Source organism: Megascapheus bottae, chromosome 2, assembly GCF_031878675.1.
Source record: "Megascapheus bottae isolate mThoBot1 chromosome 2, mThoBot2.hap1, whole genome shotgun sequence".
NCBI lineage: Eukaryota > Metazoa > Chordata > Mammalia > Rodentia > Geomyidae > Megascapheus > Megascapheus bottae.
The window spans coordinates 77,376,302-77,395,304 of record NC_143510.1 but is presented as its reverse complement, the minus strand read 5'-3'; the positions used below and the strand labels follow the sequence as shown (position 1 = coordinate 77,395,304).

Below are 19,003 nucleotides of genomic sequence, written 5' to 3'. Positions count from 1 at the left end.
TTTAAGATTAAAGTAGTTGGGCATGGTAGTATATGCACTAATCCTAGCACTTGGAAAGCAGAGACAAGAGAACTGCAAATTTGAGGCCAGTCAGCCTAGACTATGTATCAAATTTTGTTTAAAACAAAACAAAAGAAAAGAAGCTGTGGCTCTCACCTGTAATCCTAGCAACTCAGGAATCTGCAATCTGAGGATTGTGGTTTGAAGCCAGCCCAGGCAGTTGTGAGAAATTATCTTTAGTTAACCACCAAAAAAGCTGGAAGTGGAGCTATAGCCCAAGTGGTAGAGTGCTAGCCTTACATACGAAAGCTCAGGGACAGCTTCTAGGCCATGAGTTAAAGCCCCAGGACCAAAACACACACACACACACACACACACACACACACATACACACACACACACACACACACACAAAACTAAAAATGAAAATCTTATGAGCTAAATCAGAAAAAAAATTAATTGCTAAAAAAAAATTTTAATTTTAATTATTGTTTTTAAGCTGGCTTTTAAGGTGCTTATAGCTTAGTAATTAAAAAGTATGAATGACCAAATAGAAGAGGATTTCCCCTCAGTTTCCTAATAAAAAGATCAACATTTCCTAATAAAAAACAGTATGCTAGCTTCTAAAATGTGGAGATAATATTGTAAATGTCTGTAAACACTACCACATTGAAATGTTACATTTACCTTGTTTTATAATGGATATATGACTTCATGTTGTCATTTTGAAATGACTATATTTTTTAACCTGTAGTTTGTGAAAGTGTGTGTGTGTGTGTATTATGTATTGTTAGGGATTGAGCCAAGGTTTCATTCACCTAGCACATGCTTTACCACTGAGCCATATCTAGGACCCTGAAGCCATGCTTTAAACATCTGTATCCTTGACTGTGGCAGTTCATCACCCAGGACCTGTGTTTTGAGTCATGATTTTCCCAGAGGTCACTGACATTCACTATACCTGACAGGTCGGCATACTGTGCTTTTTGGATCTACATTTTATCCTGAATTTCATATTTATGGATGCATATTCTCATTTATGTTACATAAGGTCTGATTTTGTTTGTGTTCCCTTTGATATCACCACTTAAGGCTGTTACTTAAGAGCTCTAGAGAAGGCATGTTTGCCAACACTGTGCTATCTAGCCCTGTGAAGGATGCCTGCAGATAGTCCCAGAGTCAGAACTAAGCTTTTTAAAAACAATTTCACTGGGTGGCCCGCATTGATCAGAGTTATGCCAAACTCAAGCATTCTGTTTAAAGTAGACATTATAAGATTTGGAATAAAAGTCAGGTCCTCTTTTCTGAAGGGAGCAGGGCATGGGATCAGAAATCTTTGTCTTTCTCTTACTTTAGATTTGGACTTTGGGAAATACCACCTGATAAGCCTTCTATAATTTGTTACGAGCTTACTTATTATTAGCAATGCAGGTTCTGAGAGCTGCACATGGGAGGGAGGTATATATGGGAGAATTGGTTGCAGAGTGAGGTTGATAGAAGTTTGGTTGTCCTCTGGGCCTCTGCCTTGAACTCCAGGCACTGTATGCAGACGCAGAAGTCCCCTTGGCTGTTATGGGTTCTGGCCCTGAGCTGGGTCCTGCCCAGTCCTCCCCGATCACGCAGAGGTGGAAAGCCTGCTTTGCTTTGTGTGAAACTGCAGAGATGAGGAGAGAGTTAAGACCCCCAGCAAGCATGTCTTTCCTGAGCTAGTGAGTAAACCATGAAGATATCATTCTAGAAGGTACTGTTAGGAGGCTAAAATGTCAGACTCACAGCAGACTCCTGTGTCTCTCAAGGTATGAGCGACTAGAGGACCAGCTGCATGATCTGACTGACCTCCACCAGCACGAGACGGCCAACCTGAAGCAAGAGCTGGCCAGCGCCGAGGAGAAGGTGGCCTACCAGGCCTACGAGCGTTCTCGGGACATCCAGGTGCCTCTCTTCTTCTCATTACCCTTCATGGGGGATCTTTTCAGGCTTTAACTCATCTTTCAGATGAGTTAAAGTGCACCCCACAGGGCCTCAAGGATTTCTAGCTGGTAGGCACAACACAAACATTTCCTCTCCCTTGCTGACCCCAGTAACTCTTAGTGAGACTAAGAAGAAGCTACTCTCTGGGCTGTTATCTGCCTCAATCAGTTTACAAGTATTGGTTTGTTTACCCCAAGCCTAGTACACCAAACTCTAGAAAATTCTAGAAGCTGGGCTTTCAGCACATGAACAAAGACCATATTCTGTGGCACAAAGATAAGCTACAGAAATCCAGGCCTGCAGTGCCCAGCAGACTAGGGTGGGAGTGGATATCAATTCAGTAGGTTGGTTATGTCACAATCCCAGCTGTGTGGTTGTGAACAGGGTTGAGTGTGTCTGTCTGGGAGGCAGTAGCTTCAGGGTAGGGAAGGGCTTCAAGCATTCCAGTGCACAGGACACTAGCAAAGTATCTCCATTTTTCTTCCCCACTTACTCCTCAACTACCTTTTTAGGTGGTGCCTCTTACTAACTCCTCTTCTCAGATGTGGAGACTGAGGCACAGAGTGGTGGTCAGCACAAGATCTTAACAGTAGTCCTTGAATAATGAGTAGATTTGTGTCCTGCAGAAGGTAGGGTGGATGCTGTGGCTGGAAAGGAGGGGTCACTTGACTCCTGTAAATAAGGGTCAGTTCCAGAATGAAAGCAGTGTACTCCCATGCTGCACCAGTGGTGTTGAGCCATGCCCAGCTTCATTTTACAGGCCTTATCTGTGGTTAGTGGTTATTTACTGCAATGCTACTAGGACCCTTGATGGTCAGAGCCCTGCTATACCAGGAACAAAGTTGAACTCTGCACCTTTGCCTGTATACTGTGTTCTCTCCTGTGTTGGGAAGCATTGCCCCCGGAGTATATGGCACAGAGGACACAGGGGAGGAGGAGAGAGGGTGATGGCTTGCCCCACTCGGAGTTAGGAGGCAGCATCTCCTACCAGCAGCTTCCTTGGGAAACTTGCACCCCATGAAGTACAGTCCTTTATGTGAACTTTTCTTCTCCAACAGCTCCAGAATGTCGCTGGCATTTGATGTACCATTTTCTCATAGAGGATGATTTGTGCCATCACTTCTCTTTTTTTAAGAAACATATTTGAGGGGTAAAGAGGTCAGATAAAGGGAGGGACTTCAGAAGGGGAATTTGGACACACACAGTTCATTTCCACATTTTTCCATTCTCATTCTGAGGTCAGCATTCTAGAGTAAACTCTGTGTAAGTACCTGCAGGAGTCTTTCTTGTCACACACTGGCCTCTTACCAGCTAGAGCTCTTTGCTTCAGTTTCCTCATCTATAGAAAGGTTGAAGAATTAGTATGCTCTACTTTAAAAGTCAAGAAGGTCAAATGGGATATTACATGTCAAGTGTTTGCTGGGCAAACCTACAAAATGCATGCCAGTCATTGCATTGTTAAGTAGCCACATTTCTCAGATTTTATTTTCTATAACTGAGCTTGTGGCAGGGATGGGCTCTGGGTTTGCAGGGGAGGGGTGTATGTGTGTGTGTGTGTGTGTGTGTGTGTGTGTGTGTGTGTGTGCTAGAGAGGGAGAGGGAGAGAGAGAGAGAGAGAGAGAGAGAGAGAGAGAGAGAGAGAGAGAGAGAGAGAGAGAGAGAGAAAGAAAGTATTCTGGGGCTTGAATTCTGCTCTTGCTTGAATTTTTTGCTCAAGGCTGGCACCATGCCACTTGAACAACACCTCTGCTTACGGCTTTTTGCTGGTTAATTGCAGATAAGGGTTTCACCAGCTTTTCTTCCCTGGCTGGCTTTGAACCACATTCATCAGATCTCAGCCCTGCTGAGGAGCAGTATTACAAGCGTGAACCACCACCCTGGTCTGGGATGGTAGCAGCTGTCCCCCAGGGACACTAGGGCTTTGTCAGTATTTCAGGCAACTGAGCTTTTTTTTAACCTAATTTACAGTATTAAAAAAAAATTCCTACCCAGTAAATTCAATATTGGACCAAAGAAGTGCTGAAAACTGTAGGACTTTTCTCTTGGTACCATGAGCAGATTTCCTTAAAAATCACTGCCTAATTTTCTTAGATTCTTTTAATTAAGACTGAAACTATTCTAAGAGGTTTCTAACAGCCCCTTTGTGTCCAGCCCAAAATGAAATGTGTCTAAAAGGTTGATCCTTTGTCTGCCTCTGTTACCTTTTCTATGCCATCCAGGTCTGAAGCAGAGGGATACCAGGCTTGGCACATGTCTGTCTCTGCAGCCATCCAGCCCCACTTAGAATGGGAAGATCTAAAGAAGTTTCATCCTTTTGGTTGGAAGCTAAGTGTAATGAAAGTTACTATAGTAACAGAGAACACTGGTCTTTGGCCTATAGAGTGTATTCAATAGAAGCAAAGCAAATCAATGTTCAGGCCATGGTGTGTGCTTAAAACCTGAAAAGATAACTGTGTGTAATAGCGCAAACATATTGGCAAATGGTTTAGACAGCAGGCTGGGGACCTAGTTGGGCACTTCATCCTGCCTCTGCTTAGTCTTGTTCTCCACAAGCCTCAGTCTTCTTTCTCTCAAATCTCTTTTCCTGCTCTGGGCACTCAGTCTCTTTAATCTTCAGCTATAGCATGTGATACCTGCTAGAGCAGACTGGATGGCATGGGGGCCTAGTCTCTGTCTGCATGTAGCTGATATGTTTCTTGCTTGGGGAGGGTAGATGGAGGGTGTTTGGGTCAGGGAAGGCTTCCTTCAGGAAGCCTCAATAAGACTATTGAGATGAGATTGGAAATATGAAGAGAGGAGGGAAAAGAGGGAGAAGAGTACATTTCAGGCTCTGAGGTGAGTAAATGCTGCTTTAGAACTTGGCCAGTTTTAGCCAGAGCACTGTGAAGGGACAGTGTTAGGAGAGGAAGGAGAGAATGGGTAATCCTGAGTCAGGCAAGGCCTCAAAGGACTATGTGGAAGATTTGAAGGTTGTATGGAGAGGATTCATGTGCAATCTTTCAAAGATCCCTTGGGCTTCTGAGTGGAAGATGGGTGCATGGGGGGTTAGGGAGCGATCAGGGGTGAGGGGAATTCATGTAAGGTTGTGGTAGATCTTGGTGATGCTGAGTGGATGGAGACTGAGGAGAAGGAAATAGATGGATTGAAATAGATACTTAGTGTCACAGTGTGGGGTCAGGTGATCAGGTAATCCAGGGGAGCGTCTGGCATGTTTTCTGAGGAAAGGGAAGCTGTAAGGGGGAACATGAACTACAGTGGGAAGGGGTAGGGAAGATGTGTTCAGTACATCACACCTGGCTGTGTTAACACTGACAGTGCTTCAGGAAGCTCACATGGAGCCACCACTGGAAATGTGTGAATGGGTCTCAGAAGGAACAGCTGAGCTAAGGGCCCATCAGTCATCCACGTCTTAGGAGTCAAAGCCTGAACTACAGAGATCTGTAAAGACATCCTGGACTGAGCATTCAGAGAGCAGGTCAAAGTGAGGCCTAGGGTCCATACTGTTCCCTTTCCCTTCTCATCCTCACTCTGCCTTCCGCACTGGTCAGTGCAAACACACATGCACGTGTGCACGCTCACACACAAGACAGCAATGGGAAACAGCAGTAGCAGCTACTATGGCTTGGTCACAGATTTCAACCCTGCCCTCTTTTCTGATTTGTCACCTTATTAGAAATATAGGCAGAATTAAAACAAATGAACTTGTTTATCTGTGGTATGCTACAGCTGTATGCACAGGATGTTCCATCAGTGGAAAGCAGGAGGATCCAAGGAGCTGGGTATTCTCATTTTACATCTTTGTCTGTTATCCACATTGCCGGCTTGGGGATCAAAGCTACCCGGGCCTCCTGGTGATCTGAGCTGGGGGCCTCTGTGCACATCTGGACGCCTGTCTGCTCCTCTGTGGCGGTGCTCTCTCCGCAGCCTTTGATGATTCCTCTCCTCTTGCCCACAGGAAGCCTTGGAATCCTGCCAGACTCGCATTTCTAAGCTGGAGCTGCACCAGCAGGAGCAACAAGCCCTGCAGACAGACTCGGTGAATGCCAAGGTGCTGCTGGGAAAGTGCATCAATGTGGTGCTGGCCTTCATGACGGTCATCCTGGTGTGTGTGTCCACCCTCGCCAAGTTCATCTCTCCCATGATGAAGAGCCGTTTCCACATTCTTGGCACCTTCTGCGCTGTGACTCTTCTGGCAATATTCTGTAAAAACTGGGACCATATTCTGTGTGCCATAGAAAGGGTAATTATACCAAGATGAAGCCCTGAGTTGATGAAGCCTTCACGTTCTCGCAAGTTTTTATTTTGAAGAACACTCTGTGCATACTACCAAGTTTCTAAATGAACAGTTGTGCGGACTAGAGATGACAAGAAGGCTTGGAGCTGGGTGGTGTAAATAACTGCAGTTCTGTAACTCAGTAGCTGTTGCCAACTCAGTCCCTGTCTCTAGTTACCATGAATCTGTCTGGAGCTCTCTCCACATTGCTCACTGCCTTAATCAAACCAGATTCCTGCCCACCTGCCGAACCCAGCAGGGCAAACTAACTTTTGTGTATTGAGCACTTAGCATAATTAGTGACATCCCCATCCCCATACCCCCTTCCAGGAAAGGGTGCCTCCCTCTTTCTTCCTCTTCCTTGAAGTCTCTTAATCACAAGTCAGGTTCACCATGGTAAATGTTCCCCAGTGGTTGTTTTCCCTCTTGTAAATGGAAAGGTTGCGACAGGAGTCGTTCTGGGAGGTGAAGAAACACGGGTGTTGGCAATGTGGACCTTGAGCCTGGGGAAGTGCAGTGACTCTCTCTGTGATCCATCATACCTGTCCACGTGTGCCCCAAGGCCTCACTATGTGTACACCAGACTCAGCTGTCATCTTGTATGTGGCCTCTGACAGGGAAGCCTTGCACCTGTTTATCACAGGTTGTGTTGCACATTAGATAGTGAGCCACTAGGATGTACAGCCAGGCTCTTTCCAGAAGCCCTGCCATCACCCATACAGAAAGACTCCCACTGCCTCAGCACTTGCAGGTTCTGCTGCAGCATTAGGCTGAGTCCTGCGAGCCCTGTCCAGTGGTTTGTGCTGAGGCAAATCCTAGCTGTGATAATCCAGACCCCCTCTGAGAATATGATTCCCTTTACTCTTGGCTCTGTGAAGATCACATTGCAAAGCTTCTCCGAAAAAATGAAAAACAGCTATGCTTATGGTGCAGGGTTCTTCTTACAGAGGATCAACAGAATCACTCTTTAGAAAGCTAATGTGCCTCGAAGTCAGACACTGGAGCCCTGAAGAAGAACATGGCATGATTAAGAGGCTCTGCTTATAGGGGACAGCATGGGGGAAGAAGGGCAGCAAGACTAAAATAAGTTCAGCATGGCACTGGTGGCTCACGCCTGTAATCCTAACTATTCAAGAACCTGAGATCTGAGGGTCAAGGTTCAAAGCCAGCCTGGGCATGAAAGTACCTGAGACTCTTATCTCCAATTAACCACTAGAAAACCAGAAGTGGCATGGCACTGTGGCTCACAGTAGTAGACTTGAACTGAAGAACTCAGGGACAGTACCCTGGCCCAGAATTCAGGCCCCACAATTGACACCCCCCCCCCCAAAAAAAGAAATAAGTTCAGGTCAGTGCTACGGTGAGGGTTTCTGTCTCTTCAGATCTTATAGAAGCAAGACCTATGGTAATGGGACACATGTTCTGCAACCCAGGGGAAGCATTTGAGAGCTATGTCTTCACCCTTGTGCGGAAGCCCTTCTCTGTCTGCAGCCAAATGGCCCTTTCCTGCAAACTGGATTCTCTTGGCACCTAACATGGAGGTGGATGGAGGAAATAGTGATGGGAACTATTGTCCCCTCCTGTCTCCACCATTCCTGAAGGTGGAGAGATGCTTTCAGCAAAAGATGCCCTAGCATCTGGATGTAAATTAAGTGCAATATTTGCAAATAGCTGTTGTTGGAGGAAATCTCTTGGGAAAAAAAAATGTGACAGAGCTTCCTGTGGCTTGAGAGAATTTAGTACACATGGATGAATGAGACTCAGGCAACTCCAGCTTTTTCTTCTTTTCCAAATGTACAATGCAGTCATTTTAATAAATTCACAACTGTCCTAAACTAATTCCAGACTTGAGCTTTTCCAAATCAATAAACACAGTTTCATGAACTCTGTGGTTATAAAGTCTTCTGGAATCAAGGACACAATGCTGTGTAACCATGTTCCCTCTGCTTATCAGATCCCTGAGGTGCTGAGGTGCTCACTGTGACCCTCTGAAGCCAGCACACAGAGGTGTCCCAGGTGTGAGCAGGGAGGGAGAAAGAAGGATGTGCATCCTTTTGCTTTTATTATTTCTTTAGTATTAGGGCATCTTTGGACATACCAGTGGATGGGGTGAGTGAGGCTTGGGTTCTGGATGAACCCCAAAAGACCCAAGTCCTGTTCTCATACTACCATACACCATACCATGATGCAATTTAGGAAGGCTGTGACTGACACCTCAGGCATGTGATCAGCAGTATACCTTCTCCCCCAGGAAAGGACAGACAAGTATGGGAAGCAGTTCATTCCAGTCCCTCTACCCCTAGGCTAGAGCTACTAACAGAACCAACTGGAAACTAGCTCCATTTTGGAATACTGAAAGGTCTAAATCACCCAAACTGAAACTCCCCTGTAATAATCCATATTTTCATTGGCTCATTAAATGTCAAGTATCCTTGCCTTGCTTGGCTGTGGCTCAACCTACATAGCATATTTATTTTAGATTTGCGGAAAGTCCATGAAGCTTTTTTACTTTTTAATAAGATGATATCAGAGTATAAAGAGACCTTTTTACTCTCTGCAGTTAATTATTTTCTTAAAGACTATACCTACCCCTGCTTGTTCTCTTTGGTGTACAAGACTAAATGAATATTTATATACAATTAAAAATAGTGATACAAAGGGGCCAGGAGTTTGGCCTAGTGGTTAAAGTGCTTGCCTAGCATGCACGAAGACCCGGGTTCGATTCCTTGGTACCACATACATAGAAAAAAGCTGGAAGTGGTGCTGAGGCTCAAGTGGTAGAGCTCTGGCCTTGAGAAAGTCCAAGGACAGTGCTCAGGCCCTGAGCTCAAGCCCAGGACTGGCAAAAAAAAAAAAAAAAAAAAATAGTGATACAGCTGTGACATACCCAGAAATTGGATGTTTGATTTACTTTTCAGATCCTTCTCTTGTACCTTCTGATGATAGTAGGTATCTTTTTTCCTGAAGATGAGAACCAGTTGTCCGATGGGTAAACTTCTGGTCACTCGGAAACATTGTCAGGTGATTTAAGATCCTAGACTCTGGCCAGGCATAGTGGTTCACGCCTGTAATCCTAGCTACTTAGGAGACTGAGATCTGAGGATCTCAGTTCAAAGCCAGCTGGGGCACCAAAATCTAGGAAACTCTTATCTCCAGTTAACCACCAGAAAACTGGAAATGGCACTGTGGCTCAAGGGGTAGGGTAGTAGCCTTGAGCTGAAGAGCTCAGGGACATCGTCCAGGCCAAGTTGAAGTTCCACAACAGATTCCCTCCCCCTCCCCCCAAAAAAATCCAAGACTCTAGTTTCTAGCACTGAAAATGTTTGTGACATACTGTCGTGATCACCTTGATAGTTTGTTGGGATCTACCAAAACCTAAAAGTACTTTCCTGTGGGTTTGGAGTTTGTTATTTCATATTTTGAGTATGATGAAGCCCCAATAAATTCTGTTCTCTTCCCCACCACAAAAGACAAAAAACATCATAAATAACCACTAAAAGCTCTCCTTCAATGATGTTGGACAGTGGACACAGGTTTTTAGCATGGAACATCTGTTATATGCTTATTAATATGAGGATATGGGATTTAACCACGTGTTTTACACGTATCTTTTTAATTATGAGGCGTGTGTTGTGAAGGGACACATTTAAGATTAGGACTTATTTGGAAAGAGATGTTTTTAGAAAGTTATTGCATGACTAAGGAGAGTTTGGGCCTAAAAAGACAAGTGACAGAAATGGATAGGATTGGTCTATTTATAGCAAAAGTATAATCACTTAACAGAAGTGTGATAACCTGTGAGATATAAAACAGAACTAACATAACTTTCTGAAGTCAATACAATTCTTTGTTTATGAGAAGCTGGAAAATAATGTACCTTGATTGGGTTCAGGGGATGATTTAGGTGTTGCCATTTTAATTTATTTAAAGCATGTCTGCTGTTTATCATAAGAAATGTTTCCACTAGACATGTTGTCTTCAGCTTGAACTATGAAGTAGATGCTGGAAGTGGTAATTGTGATGCCTGTTGCAGAATTTCCGTTTTGTGCTCCATGGTTTCAGATCAGCCTACACTTGTAATTTCCCTATAGTTCTTCCCTCCATGATGGTGTCATTCATTATTTCAAAGCGGGTGCCATTTTTTTTAAATAAACAATGATGCAAGCTCTGGTGTTAAATAAAAGAGTTAGATTTCTTAAATTTTCATATTTGTCAGCACCCATTTCAGTAGTGTGTGTGTCTGTGTCTGTGTGTCTGTGTGTGTGTGCGTGGGCATCTATAAAATCAGTTGTTTTGTTTTTTGGGTTTTTTTTTCACCAGTCCTGGGGCTTAAACTCAGGGCCTGGGCACTGTCCTTGGACACCTTTTTGCTCAAGGCTACTAGTACTTTGCCACTTGAGCCACAGCACCACTTCCAGCCTTTTCTGAGTATGTGTTACCGAGGAATCAAACCCAGGACTTCATGCATGCTAGGTGAGCATAGGTAAGCTATGCTCTATAAAATCAGTTTTGATGACTTCTTTTTTCTGTCAGTCGTGGAACTTCAACTCTGGGCCTGGATATTGTCCCTGAGCTCTTCAGCTCAAGGCTATTGCCCTACCCCTTGTGCCACAGCACCACTTCCAGTTTTCTAGTGGAGATAAGAGTCTTGCAGACCTTAGTACCTGGGCTTGCTTTGAATCGCGATCCTCAGATCTCAGCCTCCTGAGTAGCTAGGATTACAGGTGTGAGCCACCATGCCCACCCAGCACATGACTTCATTTTTTAAAAGCAGTTTTGGGTCTATGACAAAAAGTATGGAGATTTCTCTTAGCTCTGCTGTCCCACACGCCATACAGACAGCCTCCTATAATGTCAGCATCCCACTAAAGTGTACCTTTGTGGCCATTGATAAGCCGACTTCAAACACCTCACTGTCACCTAAACTCCATCATTTACACTGAGATTCACCCTGTGTATCCTAGGTTCTTGTATAAATGTATTAGCATCATCACCTGTGATATGTGCCACAATAGCATCATACAGAACAGTTCCATTGCCCTATAAATCCTTGGTTCTGTGTTCTTCCCTCTCCACACAGCCTTTTTTGTTTTTTAACTTTAAAAAATAATTATTTTGCTTGTGTCAATTACACAGGGAGGGATTCCTTTGTTACCTTTCCACACATTTATAAATATATTAAGAATCTCTTTGCCCCCCACACCCTAGTCTCCCATAGTTAACTTTGTATCCAAGTTCAAGTTTCTTATTCCATAGAAAATTATCAATGTGTAGTATATAGCCCATTTCTTGAATCCAAGATTAGGGGAGATGGTGGTTAATCCATGAACAGTGCTTTGAATGCTAGGAAATGCATCCTTGTGTTGTGCAGAGTGTGGGGAGATGGTGAGAAGGAGGCAGAACCTTCATGAGCTGGAATGATGGAGAACAAGAATGATATGGGTGGTGCTTGAGTCATGCCTCCAGCCATTTTTGCTTTGTATTTTTCAAGTAGCGTCTCATGTTTTTCCCCAGAGCTGGCCTTCGACCTTGATCCTCTTTCTGGCTTCTAGAGTAGTTAGGATCACAAATGGATACTACCATACTTATTGATTGAAATAGAGCCTCGCCAACATTGACTGGACTGACCTCAAGCTACAGTCCTCCCATCTCTACTTCCTAAGTAGCTGGGATTGGAAACATGAGCCACTGCACCCAACTACTTTCAGATTTTGAGAGCAGCAAATGGACTCCTAAGATCAAAGAAGAATCATCTTGGAAATCTGAGGCTATCCATAGTCACAGCTTGATGAAAATCAATTCTAGCAGTCATTTCATAATAGTTTTCCTGTGTTTATGGCTAAGACTGCAGATTATCTGCAAGCTACATAGTTACTTCCTAATAGATATTTCTGTGAGATGTAGAAAATTGTGGGACTCATGGCAGTACCAAGCAGCACCCATCTGGGCATTACAGATGTGAGATGTTACCTAACACTCTTGGAGCAAGTGCTGTGGATCATGCGTTATGCAAATGCTCTCTACATAATACTAGTTCTCAGTAAGAGAAGCACTATGATGTCTCCCTGATCCTGGGGTTCAGAATGGCTGCAGGTATTGATTGTACTATGAAGCAGGCATGGCAGAGCTATTGATTCAGCCCCAGGCTTGTGTGTCTAGAGCTGACCCTGGTGACCACTGCCCTGCAATGTAATGGGAAGAATTGAAAGCACTTGGCTACTGTAGTTGTTCATAGCAACCTGCATGAGTGATAGCTTTCTGAACCATGAAAGGATTGGAGGCCTAGACTGGACAATCCTGTGGTTACAAACTCACCCTGCTGACTGAACTGACATGCTAGACCTTTGAAAAGCCACAGGCTGGCAGATTTTGTGGATAAAGACAACCGAAAGCTATTAGATAACAAGACTTTTATACCCCCTCTCTGGCATATAATTGTAGTGAGCTTAACTGAATATTTCGTGACGTTTCTGCTGAGTGCTGAGATGGTGGGAGTCTCTTGTGGCTTCACCTTTGGGCTCCATGACATCTGCCGCCGTCTGTGGTGGCTACCTCTGAAATTTCTCTCTGTGCTAAGCCAGCCAGAACATATCCCCAGCTAAGCTTTGATCTTGACTCAAGCAGTTAACAAGAACAGCAGCCCTGTTAACAGCTGTTTAAGTGATGGGTTACTCCATTCTGTCCTTTATTTTTTTTTCTGTCTAAAAACAAGCATCAGAGGGACAAAAAAAAACAGTGAAGTATTGAAGTGTTATGCACTGAAGGACTCCTTCAGCCAAAGAAACTCTCCAAGGCCTGTGCTGCCTCTTGTTGGGTCCACATCACAGCAGAGATACTAAGCCAGCATCCCTCCCACCTCTGCCTCTGCAGTGACCTTGACTTCTCATCTGGCCTTGAACTCTAGACCATGAAGCTCTGCAAAACCAGAGAACTGTGAGACAGACCTCAAAACAGTCTGCATACAAAACACAGACAAGTCTCTCACAAATAGAGTGTAGGTTAAGCCAGCAGAGACCCAAACACAGGCCTAGATCAACAGAGGAGCCTGCTGCAGACATCATGGTTAGAATCCTTGCAGGGTTTCTTCCTGCCAGGCACAATGTTTCCCCTTGTTAGCAAGAAACAATCACCCACAAAGTCAATGGAATCCCTGTCTGGAGAGGAAATGGAGGAGAACCAGTTAGCCATTCAGCTAGCTATCTTTATTTAGACATTATCTAAAAGTAGTCTGGCTGGACCCACAGAGGCTGTGTCTTGGCTCTCAGAGTTATTGGAGAGTGGCCAGTGGTGTGTCATTGGTCCTGTCAGATGAGGAGACCCTGCCTGGCCAACCACAAAGGTTCCTCTTAGTGTCCAGGGCTGGCTGATTCCTCCCTGCTGAGGCTCCAAGCCAAGCTGGAGGTTATTTGCCTCCCTCTGGGGTCCCTTCCTCCTGGGGACAGACAGAGCTACCCAGACAGACAGACTCTTGCAGCTCTTTGGGCTATACATTTAAATGTGCTACCACACTTACTGTCTTGGTTTAGGACTGTACTTGTTAGAGCTCACATTGTTTTCGCAAACACGGACCACGGTATGACTGGTGTGGAGAGGGAAAGACCAGACAGTTTGCCACAGGTGATGCTAAATCCAGATGGATCTACCAGCTGGGCAGGTAGGAGTAGCAAGCAGCTGGCATGCCCCAAGGGTTGTGCCAGACAAAGGCTAGGGTGTAGGGGCTGCCCCAGGACTGAAGAAGCTGGGAGGAAGGCCAATGTGTGTGCAGCCCAGGGAGCAGCAGGGGCCTGCACCCCGCACCCCATAGAGGGTTACTCACTGCTGACTCAGGCCCAGGTGCTCATTTGCATGTTGTTCACGTCAGACGCAAAGGAGCAGAACACCAGGAGCCTTGTTTCCTCTTCCAAACAGAACCAGCCCACCTCCATCTTCCAGAGCACTCCTTGTCTGATCTAGAGAGATTTCCACCACCATTCATGTGGCTGGCTGCTGTGAGTTTACTCGTCCAGGGCTGAGGATGGAACTCAGGGCTTCTTGAATGCTAGGTAAGCATTCTACCATGGAGCCACATCCCCAGTCCAGGGATGTGATGTTGAACCACACAAAAGAACACTCTAGGACAGTCTACTACCACGTTATTTTTCTCCCACCTGTTCATTAGTGTATATTAACTAAACAAAGAGGGTTTGTTGTAATACTTTCATGCTTATGTATAATGCACTTTGATCAAATTCACTCCCATTACTCTTTAATATCACCCCGCCCTCTCTTTTGAACAATTGTAATGGTTTTATTTTATATATAATATAATTATACAAATATGTATCTATAATATGCTTTGATCAGATTCACACAGATCCCTTTTATATCCTGTCCTTTCATCCTTTCTCTTAAGCAGTCCCCCACCCAACACTTTTTGCAGTGCTAGAGTATGGGATTTGGTCTCAGGCCTTGTTCTTGCTCAACTTGCATGCTTGGCTGGTGCTCTACCACTTAAGCCATAACTCCAATCCATCCTTTTGCGGGTTATTTTGGAGATGGAGTCTCTCAGACATTTGTACTCAGGCTGACTTCAAACCTTGATCTTCTAGATCCTGGCCTCCTGAGTAGCTAGATGACAACAGCAGTGCCTAGCGCTATCCCTATTCCACACTCAAGATACTCATTTATTAGTTAAGAATAGTGCCCACATCTGAGAGAGAATATTAAATATTTGCCTTCCTTAATCTACGTTATTTCACTTAACAACCATTATTTTTAAAGAGATAGCCTTTATTCTCTTTACTTTTTTTTGTCAATCCTAGAGCTTGAACTCAGGGATTCCTGCTTGCTAGATAGGCACTCTACCTTTTGAGCCACGCCCTAGCCCCTTTTACTTATTTTTTAAATACAATCTCACATTTTGGTCAGCCTGGACCCTGATCCCCTTACTTCTGCTTCCTGCACAGCTGGGGTGATAGGCACACACTACTATGTCCAGCTTTTGGCTGAAATGGAGTGCGGTTTGGAATCTCTAACCTCCTTTTCCTCCTGAGTAACCTGCATCAGGGACGTGAGTCACAGGGCATGAACATGTTGGAGGTGCCGTTGCTCTGTCCAGTCTGTCTAATCCCACTAAAGACTTTACCATCCAAAGTGGAAATTTGATATTTTTCAATCTGAGATCAGCACTTGAACTTGGTACCTGATGCTTTTGCCCATTGGTTAGTGCTCTACCAACTGAGCCATGACTCCAGCCTCTATAGCTAGGAATATTAAGGTCAGTCTTCTTCTTTGCAAGCACATTCACATCACTTCCACTCTTTCTTCCAAACTAACCCACCCATGCCCCCCTCACCCTGCCTCTCCTACCACTCCCTTAGTTCCTTCCTGGTATGGCTAGATTTCCCTAGGACAGTGGTAATGGCCATCCAACTGGTCTCTGATCTCCAGTTTTGTCCATACCAGATCCTTCCCCATGCAATCAGGTCACTCTGTTCCACCATTAAACCCCTCCACTGCTTCCCCACTGCCCAGTGGGGCCAGGCCATGAGGTTCTCAGCAACCTGTGCTCCAGCCTCGGCCCCACACCCCGGTCCTGTGCTCCACACATCCACACTGGGCGCATCTTTCTGTCTCACACGCTGGTACGTCACACATTGTGCACCTTCTTCCTCCTTCTGCTCCTCTTCCTCCCTCCCCACGCCTTCTGTGAAGCCCTTCCCTTCTCCCCGACGCCTTACTTTACTCTGGATTCTGCAAAGAAGAGCTCTCAAAATCCCCTTTCTTCAACGATTGGAAGGTGATTGCTTTCTGTCTGTTCCTCTAGGATACTGTGATTGCTTTATGAGTGTAGCCATATCTTACTCATCTGGCTTCTCCCCACCCTGCCGTGTCAGGCACATAGGTGGCAATCCACAGAAGCAGTGAGCAAAGAGGAGGCCCTCTGCTGTGAACTCCATTGCTAGTGTGTTATTTACCTTTTTTGCTAGCTGCTGACCACTTGCTGGGCCAGAAGCAGTCTCTTCCCTCTGACAGCGGTGTTCAAGAGATTCTCGTGCCTATGAATTCAGTTTTCCTTCTGCCAGAAACCTCTCCCAATACAGAGGGAGAGGTCTCTAGCTAGTCATGCCACTTAGGAATGATCGCCCTTCAATTTACACCCTGGGTGCTGACCTCAATCTTACCCTGCCCTTCCCCTTCTTCACTCACCTTGAACTAAAAGGAAATCTCAGGCCATAAAACAGCCCTGGAACAGCTGGACTCTGGAGTCCATCCTGGCTGAAAATAGATACCTCCAAACTCATCCCAGATGGGCTTTGAGTGCTTTTCACTTTTGTTACTGTTGGTGGTGGTGGTAGTTATGGGCTTGAATTCAGGGCCTGGGCACTTGTCCCTGGGCTCCTTTTTCCACTCAAGGTAGTGCACTACCACTTTGAGCTGCAGTTCCACTTCTGGTTTTCTGGAGTCTTGTGGACTTTCCTGCCTGGCTGGCTTCAAACTACAGTCCTCAGATCTCAGCCTCCTGAGTAGCTAGGATTACAGATGTGAGCCACCAGCACCTGGCTATGCATTTTACTTTTTATTTTTGATACATGTGATTGTATGTATTTATAGGGTTCAGTGTGATATTTCAGTACAGATGGATGGAGTATATGAATCAAATCAAGGAGATTAGCATATCTGTCACTTCAAGCATCTATCATTTATAGTGAGAACATGCAAAATCCTCTCCATTTGAAATACACAATGACTAGTGTAGACTATGATCATTTGACTACTTTTCACTCTTGTTATTGTGATGTCCATCCACTCTTATGAACTCAAAATAAAGAAATACAAGCCAAGTCTCAAGTGTAGTGGTGCCTGCCTGTAATACCAGCCACTCTAGCTGGGAGGTAGTGGTAGGAAGATCAAGAGTCTCTGAGTTCAAGCCTCAGGACTACTGGGGGGAGGAAAAAAGGGAGGAGAGGAGACATCAGTGCTCGTAACACAAATCCTTTGACTCTCTAGCCTCCAGAGCTGTGAGAAATGAATGTTTGATATTTAAGCCTCATAATCTAGAATATCTTGTTGTTGCAGCTGGACATTATCTCTTTGTATCCATATATTCATATAGATGCGCATTTAAGTTTACACTTGTTCCTGTATCTCTCTACATGTTGGAAACCAGGAAATATCTGCCGCTAATCAACTCTTGTGAGTTAATCCCACCTTTCTTCCTTTCCATGCTGTAACATTTCTCCAACAGTGAAAACATTGTCACCTCTGTCCTATATACAGATGGTCTTGCCTTGGGAAAGAATGAACTTCTGAATGTATTTTTTTCTTTGGATTTCTTAGAGATTTCTGGGAATCCTGCAGAAGGCAGGTCTGACATAGGGCAGTGAGCTGGCACTTGAGAAAACCAGAGGTACCTGTGGACCTATGGCTGACAGAGAGAGGTTGTGGGCCCACTTGAATGATGCTGAGCCTTCCTAATGGGCTGACATGGGCCACACAGGAGGGCTGAACTAGAAGATTCCTAATGGTGGAGATGGAGGGCAGTAGAGGGACTGGACATCCCAGGAACATAACGCTAAAGGTAAACATAACATCCCTATGTGGCCAAGGGAGGGTTCCAGAGCAGGCATATCCCCAGATCTGTGGAATTACAGGGAAGAATCTCCAGAGGTGACCATTTCTTAATAGTTTGCCAAAGTCTGCTTTTCCCCTCTGCTAGGGCCAAAGAGCCCATTGACAAACTGTGCTATCTGCTACCCCCACATCTTGCACCTAAAGAAGTAGACACAGCTGAGAGGGCCATTGGGGTGGGGCGGGGGAAGCCAGAGAGGAAGGGAAGAGGCAGCACAGAAAGCAAGCCAACTACAGGTCCCTATCCACCTGATAAAGGCCTGATGGCAGATGGGAGATTTCATGCCAAATGGGATCTGGGGTCACTTTATCTTGAACCATTGTAATTGTATTGTGACTGGAGAATGACTTCTTAAAGGGAAGACAAAACGAGGGGGCTGGCTGGGTTTTCATCCATGAAAATATGGTGGGTATTATTTCCTGGGGAATTTCCAGGGATAGTGGAGCCCACCACAGAGTTTACTGTTAGCACTTCTCACACACAGACAGCCCTGACAACTCAGCATAGAGTAGACATGGCTTACTCAGCCCCAGTTTTGTTGTATGTTCTATTTTTCAGAGGTAGGTGGTTGCAGAGCTGGTTTGTTAGCCTAATGAAGGCAGAGGGCCAAGCTTATCTATGCCAGGTTCTGCTGGCCTCGGTGCATCCGTGTTTTTTTCCCTGGGCTCAAGATGGTGGCTCCAGATCTGGTCATTGTATCTTCACTCAGAAAGACAGGGTTACAAGCTCTCCTCACGTTTTGTCTTTTACAGAGAAGACAACCCTAACAAAAATAAATCATGACCTTAGATCAGAATCAGATCACATTACCACCCTCCCCAACACATTTCCTGAAAGCCTCTACTTCCTAATTTCTTAAGATTAAGCCAGAGCAGTGCCTCCTTCCTGCCCATGACCCACTTCCAACGAGGTCAACAATTACCTCATTGCTCAAACCAGAGCACATTTCACAGCCCTGGCGTTCCTTGATTCCTACATCAGTCTTCGTGTTCCTTGAGGCTGTGTCCTCCTTCTCCAGTCTCAGCTGCCACTCCTAACTCTATCTTACCTCTTTTCTACAACCTACCATGAGTTTGGCTGTCAGCGGTGTGGTAGATACTACCACAGCTGCCCAGTGAGTACCACCCTCTTTCCCAGCCTTCTGTGGG

At 45.1% G+C, this 19,003-nt stretch overlaps 1 protein-coding gene and 1 long non-coding RNA gene across 7 annotated transcripts in view; one reads left to right on the top strand and one right to left on the bottom strand.

Moving 5' to 3' along the window:
• The window catches only part of Tmcc3 (transmembrane and coiled-coil domain family 3), a 160,319-nt gene extending 152,751 nt beyond the window's left edge, over positions 1-7,568 (top strand). For all 5 annotated transcript variants that reach the window (XM_090328403.1, XM_090328405.1, XM_090328401.1 and 2 more), the window contains 2 exons: positions 1,797-1,932; positions 5,927-7,568. In XM_090328403.1, the coding sequence (XP_090184529.1) occupies positions 1,797-1,932; positions 5,927-6,229 (439 nt within the window). In that variant the 3' untranslated portion in view covers positions 6,230-7,568. The remainder of the gene's footprint in view (positions 1-1,796; positions 1,933-5,926) is intronic.
• A 10,753-nt stretch (positions 7,569-18,321) lies between these two features.
• The window catches only part of LOC150067357 (uncharacterized), a 38,112-nt gene continuing 37,430 nt past the window's right edge, over positions 18,322-19,003 (bottom strand). For both annotated transcript variants that reach the window (XR_016534606.1, XR_016534607.1), the window contains one exon: positions 18,322-18,618. This is a non-coding gene — a long non-coding RNA (uncharacterized LOC150067357). The remainder of the gene's footprint in view (positions 18,619-19,003) is intronic.